Source organism: Garra rufa, chromosome 21, assembly GCF_049309525.1.
Source record: "Garra rufa chromosome 21, GarRuf1.0, whole genome shotgun sequence".
Taxonomy (NCBI): domain Eukaryota; kingdom Metazoa; phylum Chordata; class Actinopteri; order Cypriniformes; family Cyprinidae; genus Garra; species Garra rufa.
This window is the reverse complement of record NC_133381.1, coordinates 18,570,921-18,581,526: the sequence shown is the minus strand read 5'-3', so window position 1 is coordinate 18,581,526 and position 10,606 is coordinate 18,570,921. Positions and strand designations below refer to the sequence as shown.

The following is a 10,606-nucleotide window of genomic DNA, read 5'->3' as shown; positions in this document are numbered from 1 at the left end:
CTCATCTATATTTTCTGCTTAAAAGCATAGTTATAGTATACATGTGTACAAACTCTGATTGGGAGTTTCGATAAAAAACAGTTCTCTCAGCTAAATGGAACAAAATAAATAATATTTTCCAAACCGAGCACCTTATAAAATGAGATGTAAATTGCCAGAGACTAACCGAGCAGTTTTCAAGTGACTTCATACCAGATACAAACAATGGCTCATTGACCAAGTACTGGCAAAAGCAAACTGTAAACAGGGTGGTGTCCACCACTGAACTAGAATTAATGAAAGCTTTGTTACAGTCTGGCCGAATGCAGATTCAGACTGCGTTTTTAAAGGAGAGTAGTCTAAAATCTGAGTCATGGGTTTCTATGGACTGCTGGCACTGGTATCAACAGCTGCAGTATATCCCTTTTTAAAAATAGCAGAAGAATAATGCTGTACAAAGGTATCAGATATCACATTATGTAAATTGCTGTCAGAATACCAGGATATCAATGAAACAATGAAAGACATCTCAAAAGAATATATGCTTCAATAGACCAAACCTGAATCAGGCAAAACTGAACATATGCATCCTCAACCACATGTTTGCAATTCGTCCACAGGAAATAAAAAAGCAAATGAAATCTTTGAGTTGGTAAAGCCAACACCCGGGGAAAAACACATTTTCAGTGCCTTTTATGGTTACAGAGTGCTTTGCAGAGCAGGAAATCACAGCTGTATGGACAAATCCACTCCATACTCTGCTCCAGTTCCCTCCTCACTCAGTAAGAGAGCCCTTGTTCTTGACTGATTGTGAATGCTGCACTGTTCGACTGCCATCTCTGAGGCCTGTTTATGGCTTCTACCCTAGACCAACTCTCTCTCTCTCTCAGCCCTCTAATGTTTGCATAACTTTAGTTTTAGAATCATGAAAAATGAAGGCAAATGACCTGCTCTGGCTGAAGGTTTGGAGACTAAAATAGATTGCTGAGACAGCACTTTAAAAAGTGCTACACCCAGAAAGTAGGTTTTATATACTTTAAAAAAGTTGTAATCTAGTTTATTTTATTTGTTTTATACTAAAAAGTATCAATATACTTCCTCTTTACTTAAAATATATCAGTTTTAATATAACAATATATTTTAAGTAAAACTATTGCCATTTATTTGGGTAGTTAATTGTTTGTGATTGTTGTGTACAAGAAATGTTATAAAAGTGAGTTGACATACTCAATTTATTAGAGCAGCTGTCGATGTGGCAGGTGTGTTCATAAAACTTAAATGTTTTAAAATTTTTTTGCTGATGCAGCATCGTCCTCGGCACTTCAACTGTTTGTTCGCTGCAGCAGATCTGAATTTTAGGCACTGATTAACAAGGTAAGTTGAGCAAATTTAGCGAAATGATTGGTGATGTAAAGTCACGCAAAATCGCTCACTCCAGGGAGCTAAAGTTAGGTTGGCAAATTGTACTGGTTAGCTTGCCTAAGTTGGCTGTACAGTGCTAAGTAGAGTGGTTTTGTAGGCAACCTTCGGCAGTTGAGACCGTGTTGTTAATATGAAATTAAATAAGTGCTGTAGTCATGCCTACTATGTGTTTTTAGGCTATTTTTAATCGTTATTTAGCGTTAACGTATACTAATATTTTACATTAAACGGTAAGGTAAAAGTTCTAAAACACGTTAACATTAGTACTACTTGTGTGGGCAGATAAGAGAAAGTAAGCTTTGTGACAGGATTCTGTAATCAGAGGTCATGTTAATATACTTTTGCATTACTAAAAAAGATGCAGATTTGACTGTAAAGATGTATGCTTAGTAGTCTGATTTTAGATATTTGATCCACATTTTAAAAAACTTTAAAACTATGTCTAACCTACCTAAATAAGATAACATTTACCACTGATTTTTAACCTTATTCTAACATGCATTTTCCTGGTCTTTAGATACCCAAGTGCTTTTGTTACCTGGGGTCTTCAAACTTCACATCCAGGTAAGAAAAACTTCAGATAGATAAAATTACAGCTATAACTATTCCCAGTTAAGTAAAACATAGGTGTGCTATATTGTACTGTCATCAGGCTGTGAATGTTGATCAAATTTTACTTTTTGACAGGATCCATCTGCCTCTGTGAAGAAAAGGAGAGAAGTGGTCCTGAGATGCCTGATTGAGTATATGGGCAGAGATGGGAAGACCTCATCAGTGTCCACAACGTATTTATTCAGCTTAAAGCTACTTGTCTATTTTTTTTGTCTGAAGAAATTAATATTGTAATGATATGGGGTAATTACATTTGCTCTTGAAAGATTTAAAGAGATTTAAATTCTGTAGCTTAATGAACAGTAATATGATGACCAATCAGGTACAGGCAAGGACAATTGCATTGTTTTAATGTAATGCATCCTTTGAAAAAAAGACAACAGTCATGCTACAGTAGATATTGATAGTATAGTACCCACACTCTATGGCATTGTCATGGTAGACTTCGCTCTGGTCACATGCTCTAGTCTCAGTATCCATCTAGTATTCACCACCTTTAGCGACAAAAGTAAAATTTTGACTTTGTGTTGTATCTGTCTTCTACCTGTCTGCTATATTTATCTCATTACCTGATTGTCTGACCAAACTCTTGATTTTTTTTTTTGAGTCATGATGAAACAGAGGTGCATGCTGTGCTTGGCACCCAAGAAAATGTGCATGTGCCATCAGCCCGACACGCTTGAGATTACAGGATGAAAATGCACTTATACAGTGTTTGTTTCCTGTTGTGTACATGTGTGGCCACAATAATTGGCTGTTTTGTAGTCACTGTTACATGTGAAAGACATTAAATAAATTTTATTGTCTTCAATCTATCTTCCCATCTTTTTCTTCTTCAATTTAATTTGTAATTGTTATTGACAAAGTCTGTTTATGTAAAGTTCATCACTGTAGTGTAGTGCTTAAAATATAGACATTTAGATTTATTTTCTGAGGTTATAGCCAGGACTCAATTAAAATGTTTATTCACAAGTTAAAGTTAAACCTAATTAAAACGAGTTCAGGCTACTTGTAACAACCTATAAATAAGTTACCTGTACCAAGAAAAGTAGGTTTATCTAACTGAGTAATACTAGTAATATTAGTTAAGTCAACTTGATTTTTGTTGCATTTGTATTAAGTAATATTACAGTGTTTATTATACTTAAAAAAGGCTGCAAGTTGACTGAACTTAAAACATCCAATGCAGCCACTTGCCTCACTTTTTATAATTTAGATCTAGGTATTACTTTTTACAGTGCTAGGGTGAGGTAGTGGTGAGACTTTGCATGAAAGTTATATAGCTCACAATTAAGTTTAAAAATATGAAACGCTAAATTTTAAGGTTTTTTTGTACACATACGGATTCATAAATCATTAATGTTCCTTCTACAAGAAACTAGTATCTTTGTAAGCAACTGCAAGCCTGTTACAGGAAAGAGTTGAGTCATTTTCCCAACAGTATTTGACAGTTCAAATATCATGAGCCACTAAAGCCTATTTCTAAGGTCATGTTGTCCAACTGACAGAGACAAACACATAAAAATGACTACTTTGAGCCTCTCTTTGGGTTTTCCGTTGAGAGTTGGCACACAAGAATGAGGTATAAGAGGTGCAAAATACTTGCCGGCCATTTGATATGCAATTTGAATGGATGTGGTTGTGCAAAGAGATATACATGTGCCTTATACCACACATTTAAATGTCTGTGTGACATTTTACCATCTTTCATAGATATAAATATAAATAAATAAATGACAGGTGATGGGAATCAACGATAATGACAGGAAAACCAAATATGGGCATTTAAGGACTAAAACAAAAGTGACAATGACAGGGGTGTGACAATACTAAAATGTATTTAAAATACATTTATTTCATGCTAAGTATACTACACATACATTTACATATTATGCACTTGATAAAAAAAATACCCTGCAGTTGTACTTATAGTTTACTAAACTGGTATATTTAAAGTCTGCTAAATTAGAACAACTAATTTTGTACTTAATGCACTTTAATTTAATGGAAGTAGTGCTGAAGTTCTACTAAATATTTACTAAAGTATATTTGATTGTGCTAAATTGGGACTATTGCGGTTATACTTTAGGTATGCTTTAAATATTTTGCATTTAAAGACCGATATTATTTAAAGTTCATTCACTGCTCATCAATAGTGAGATTAAAACATATTTTAAGAAATGTGCATTGTGCACAAGGAGTATTCCAAATAAAGTTTAATTACAATTTTAATATCAGTCTTGAGCGATATGTCAGTAAATATGTTAATAGACTTGAACAAAACTTTTATGAAATAAAATTTAATCTATTACTTTTTTTACTAGGGACTGCAGGCTTGGTGAGCAGAAGATACTTTAAAAAACATTAAAAATCTTACTGTTCAAAAACTTTTGACTAGTAGTGTAGTCATAAAATAAAGATTTTTCCAAAATAATTAGCAAAATGATAATGAACCCTTTTGTTCCTCTTTTTGAAAGTCTTGAAGTTGTGGAGTTTTTCTATTAGCCCAATTCTATTGCCCTACAGAGGCATGTTGTGTTCCTTGTATCTTTCTTATATCATACAGTGCTACTTTTAGGCTTTTTTATATTTATAACTGGCTATTTACGCTTCTCACTGTGTGTACACTGCAACTGATATTGGAACAAACTGAAAGAACCTCTACTATCAACATGATGTTCCTCTGTTCACTGGTTGAATAAATAGTGACTGGCCAAAATAGGCTTGGCAAGAGGCTAGGTATTTTTGAACTGTATGTTCAGTACATGGTCAGGCAGAGGGTGGTGTTCATATCCAGGGTTATCAGAGGTCTTGTGTTTAAATCTGCTTCCAATTTCTCTGTGTTAAAGAGTTGTTTCATAGATGTGTGTGAGTGCTTTTAAAATGTTCAGAAAGGTAAAGTGGAAAATGTAGCCTTGCTCTCCACATTCTCTGCATTCCTCATTAAGTGGAGAAGACCATGAGCTAACATTGAACCCCTGGCTGATTCAAAATGAAACTGCTTTATGATTTTAAAGACAGCTTTATATGCAGATAAAAGCAATTCATAAGCCTTGATTTACATGGATATATTCATAAAGCCCAGGTGCCAGGTTTTTTTCAGGTGCTTGAGAACTTGAATACTAGTCAATGTAGCACTCAATTTTCTTTTAGCTCTACAAGAGTAAAAGAAAATCAGTTCCTAATATCACTTGTGTTGTTTTTGTCCTAATGTGTTTTATGATAATTGCTACTAATAGAACACTTTGGCAGATCAGACATATTCTCAATTACTCTGACTAGAGTTATTAAGAAACAGAATCTGAAAATGTGAAATTTCATTTCTTTTATTTTAGAAAAATTACACCAATCGTTTACCAAGACCATTCTTTCTTAATAAAATACAGCCATTCTTATCTTCACATCTGATTCGAACACGACATCACAACCAATTCCACTCATATTCACTGAATTGCACTTGAAACAAATGAAAAATACACAATGAGCAGATCCTAAGGCACAGAATCCATGATCAAGCCATTTAGCTTGCATTCAGTTGCATTAAATTAAGCACATTAAATTTCTAACACATCCAACACAAACATGAATAAAAAAGAGACACTTAAATGCATGTGCATTTTGCAGATAAAAATCTTGATAAGCAAAATGATCAAAACCAAATTATTTCCGAGGCTGATTTATTCATGGAGTACAAATTAAATATGATAACTATTCATATTTTGTTATATTTTCCTTCTTAAATTTGTAACCAGTAAAGGTTACCCCTTCAATATGAAGGACAATCTCACTGGTTGCATACCAACTGTTTATCTCTTCCATAATAGAATCTTCAACTTGAAATAATCATCTGGCTTTAGATATGTTCTCTTCAAATCATCAGACTTGATTTTCACATGGTATCATTTTTTATAGTGCACAGTCTGCAGTGGCACACAATGGCAGCAGTTTATCAAAAAAATCTCTTGGCACGCTTAAGACAAAGGCACATTTTGTACAACAAACCAATAAGATGTTACAAAGTGTTTACTCCAGACCCCCTAGTGGTCTTGTTTACAGACGTCCGGCTCTTCAGGAAATGGGGCATCGCACGTTTTACTTAACAAAAGAATAAAATATGCTGTATTGCAATATTGCTACAGCAAAATGTTCCATCTGAAGAAACAAGGTTCACTCTATGTGAGCATTTCAACCAGACTCTGTTCCCTCTTGAATCTGCTAATAGACAGCTGCTCTAGGTCTACTGTACTGTAAAGTAATCAGCAGGTAAATCATATTAAGAGCTTTTAGGAGAAGGTTAATCTTCTCTGTTGTCATATCAGGAGAAATATTGTTGTTAAAACCTTTCAACGCATTTGGCTAGTTATTTCTGTGAGCTGAAGTCACCAATAGGGGACACTGGTTGCTATGTGCCCCCAATTTTGCCAGTTTGGAAAAATGCCATTGGATTGGACCGGATTTTTACAATTATAAACTCCCTTGTCTTGTGTTTTCCTGCCTAACTTCTTGGATTCATTTGATTTCTTTTCCTGGTTTGCGGAATTCCATGTATTGTTTTGTTGCCAAGACGTTGAAACCAGTCCATAGTTTCTACCATCGTTGTTGTCCCAGAAGGTCTGCTCTCCAGTTCTGTAGCTAATGCAAAATTCGACCTTATTCTGAGGAGGCACATACCCAGGCAGTTCAATTGCAAATGAGAATGTGTCTGTATCCTGACAACCATAGACGTCATTCATAAACGTGCATTCCACATCCTGGAAGCTCTTCCAAGTGTCGAAAGTGATTCGCACGTGAACCGTCTTCTCGTAGGCCAGATTGCGTACTTTGATGGTACCGGTGAGGGCCCGCTCCTGAAGGGTGCAGTTCTCCAAACAAATGAAGTTTTTCAACAACCGGCTACGGAAATCTAGATAATCTGCCGCTGGTTGTGGAAAGTCTAGAATTCTGCTCTGGACCGAGTTGATATGCAGAGTGGCTGTGATGTTGTCTAGATCCTCCAGGTCAAACTGCAGTGCGGATGTAGCAGGTTCTCTGTTGTCGAAAGTTGAGAAGACATGCACCGCGGTTAATGACATGCCCTTTGAGTCGGCAAACACAACCTTCTTCTTGGCTTTAGATGTTGGGGTTTGCCAGCCCAGACGGGGGGGCTCCAGGTGGGCTCTGGAGCTCAGACAGGGCCGCAAGGGTTTGTAGCAGGTGTTGACCAGGTTGCGTTTCCTGTAGTCTTCATAAGAGCTCAGGAAGCTGCGCAGTGGGGGGGAATGGGTGATGTACAGCTGCACAGCCACGTCCACGGGCATAACTGGACCCGGCATTGGGGGACTGAGGAGGTGAAGAACTCTAAACACATATAGAGAAAAGACAACCCAGATTTGTGAGTACAAGACTCTGGTGTAAAACGGAAAGCAATCTGTCTTTATGAAACAACACAATGCAACTTAAACATGAGTGGAAATGACAAATGATTGTGACAGCGGTTCTTGAACCCCCCACAGGAAGTCAAAACAAGGCTGTAGCACATAAATATATGTGCTATGGTTTCAAACATTTCAGTAACCACAAAAGTTACAAGTACAAGTTACAAATTTGCGAACTGGCAAATTGCTTTGGCCAGGCAAGCAACCATAGCAACAATTTAACTTTTGAACACTTTTTGTTAGAATGATTCGTAATAAAATTATAAATATTAGGGATGCACGATATTTATCGGACAGATAAATTATCGACCGATATGGGTAAAAATGACTTCATTTTTATTGCTCCGATAAATAAATGAAACCCGATCCGATAAAGTACTCTTGCTGGTAAATCAATCAATCAGTCTGGTTTATCTGAGATTCATCTGCTTTCCGAGTGCGAGTGACTGCAGCTGTGAACTGCAGTGACTCTCGGCCTTTGTCGCGTTTAATACGTCATCATCTGTGTCGTTATCATCGCCTTCGCAGGTCTGGAAGTTTTTCACGGTGACAGAGGAGGACAATGCTACTGCTATTTGCAACACATGTTTAGCAAGGATTCCGAGAGGAGGTAAAAAGCCGTTAAGTTTTAACAATCTTATATCTCACTTCAGAGGTCGTCATCGCGGTGAATCTGTTTTAGGGGCCGTTCACATGTCGCGCCTAAAAACGCGTGGAAAACGCTGAAGCGCCGCCTTCTCTTTCGTTCCAAACCCAAAGTCTTTGCCAAACCGCTCTGTAGTTTGAGCTGCAGTGGCGTCTGCCGTTGCTAAGCAGCCATGGCATGCGCTCTCCATAAAGACGCGGTAGTTTCAGCAAAGAATAAATAGATTTTCAGCATTAAAAATCGCTTGCAGTAGCTGTTATCAAATTTATTTAAAAATGTTTATTCCTGTACAGCTTTGATAAGCTATTTCTCCACCTTGCCAGTGCTTTCAGTGTTATTAAGGGAAAGGATGAAGCTGATTGGTTGGTTCATGTCACATGACCTGCGTTGCGCTTGCAGCATTCTGAAAAGTTGAGATGTTTTTATCTCGATTCTGATGTTTTATTCCCCGCCTTGTACGATTTGGCTGCTGCACACATTCATAATATGATCAATAAGAATGGACTACACATAAGCTTTACCACAGACATTTGGACATCTGACTTTACTCCATGATGCACTTTTCATTTTTTCCAGGTTGACAAAATGTCAAAGCATTTTATTTTATTTAGAATTGTAGTGCCTTACACAAAAAAATAAAAACATTTTTGAAGAGTCAGGACTGTTTACTATGATTGTTAGACCCAGATATATAATATAAATTTCATTAGTTTATCTTAGATTTTGTATTCTCCTGTGTGCACAAAATTATCATATAAAAATATGAATGTATTGGTTATCGGTATCGGTATCGGTATCGGCCAAAAGGAGGACTTAATTAACGGCTATCGGTATCGGTTAGAATTTTTCATATCGTGCATCCCTAATAAATATGTGACCCTGGATGACAAAAGGAGTCATAAGTAGTGCAGGTTTATTTGTAGCAATAGCCAACAATACATTGTATGGGTCAAAATAATTGATTTGTCTTGTATGCCAAAAATCATTCGGATATTAAGTAAAGATCATGTTCCATGAGGATATTTTTTAAATTTCCTACCGTAAATACATCTAAACTTAATTTTTGATTAGTAATATGCATTGCTAAGAACTTAAATTGGACAACCAATTTAAAGGTGATTTTCTCAATATTCATATTCTAGATTTTCAAATAGTTGTATCTCAGACAAAATTGTCCTATCCTAACAAACCATACATCAATATGAAAGCTGATTTATAAATCTCAATTAAAAAAAAGACCCTTATGACTGGTTTTGTGGTGCTGGGTCACATATGGTCATTATTACTTAAATCTGGATTTACATTAAACGAATTTAAAATTATATAGCATAACAATGACAAAAAAGTTAGTTATTGTTTTAAAAAAAAAACGTTAACTGTACTAGAGACACAAGAAAACACGTATTTAAAACGTATTGATTTACAACACATTCTTACCTTGTGGAACTCATGGAGAAAGTGCTTCAGTTTAAAGTGGTCTCTTGAGCAAAGCTCATTGCAGGAGAGACAGGATTTGTAAGCAATTCCAGAGCGTTGATTTTAGGGTAATATATTCAGGAGTTCACCCTCAGACCCGTAGCCTCTTCTCTGTGCCCTGCTGACACACCTACTCCACGCTGCACACACGGCGAGTCCCTTAATAAAGCTTCATGCCGCTTATTTGCATATTCCACTCCCCAACCAGCAGCCGAGCCGCATATTTTTGTGTCGACCAATCATTACTTGAATAGATTTAGTAGCTGTTGGACCCCTGCCGGTGCAAATGATATAGCACTCGCGTGTGATTATTTACTGACAATTACCGTGGTTTTGTTAAACTGACATCATCTTGGGTGTAGTAATAATGGCTGTAGTTGATATTCTCTTTTATTTCAAGACTTGTAAATGTTAGGCTATCCTTATTCAGCTGGAGGTGACACAGTAGGGTAATCTTTAATCTATCGAGCGTGGTTGTTTGCCCTGTGAATGTAGGTCATGGATAAAGTTAATGTTTATTTTCTGTGGGTTGCAGTAAATCATGAATCTAAACTCAGCACTGACACTTACAATGTATGCAGATGTATATAACACTACCATTAAAACCCAGCAGTGCCTGGTGTGGTTACCATGGTCCAAAAGTCCAAATGGCTCTTCTTTGGCCTCATTCCATACTGTGGCGCATGTTGGAATAATCTGGTTTTTCAAGCACGCCAACTTCAAAGTCCTTCATGCAAGCTGTAGTAAAAAAAAATTCTCTCAGTCAGTCTCTTTGCTATTTCTCTCATAGTTGCGTGATTTTATCACCATTTAGTGGTCACTATTTGATTAACGATTACGTGATGACATACTCTGATTGATTGATGCGCATGGCCAAATGCTCACCTCAGTGATCAATACCTTAGCACCTTTCTTATTGATGTGCAAATGTTAAAGCCGTTTCGACTGTATGCATTTGGTGATTAGACGTTATCAGCCCAGTGAGGTACGAAACCTAGCAAACGTGCAAATATAACATCTAAGACCTGTCTTTCTCACTCGAAAGGCAGCAATACCA

At 36.6% G+C, this 10,606-nt stretch overlaps 1 protein-coding gene across 1 annotated transcript; it reads right to left on the bottom strand.

Moving 5' to 3' along the window:
• Positions 1-5,323: 5,323 nt before the first annotated feature.
• On the bottom strand, positions 5,324-9,674 carry ppp1r3ca (protein phosphatase 1, regulatory subunit 3Ca). Its single transcript, XM_073827069.1, has 2 exons — positions 9,511-9,674; positions 5,324-7,350 (listed from the first exon to the last, which is right to left on the bottom strand). The coding sequence occupies exons 1-2, from the start codon at positions 9,522-9,524 to the stop codon at positions 6,393-6,395; spliced, it is 972 nt and encodes a 323-aa protein (XP_073683170.1). The 5' UTR covers positions 9,525-9,674; the 3' UTR covers positions 5,324-6,392.
• Positions 9,675-10,606: the final 932 nt, after the last annotated feature.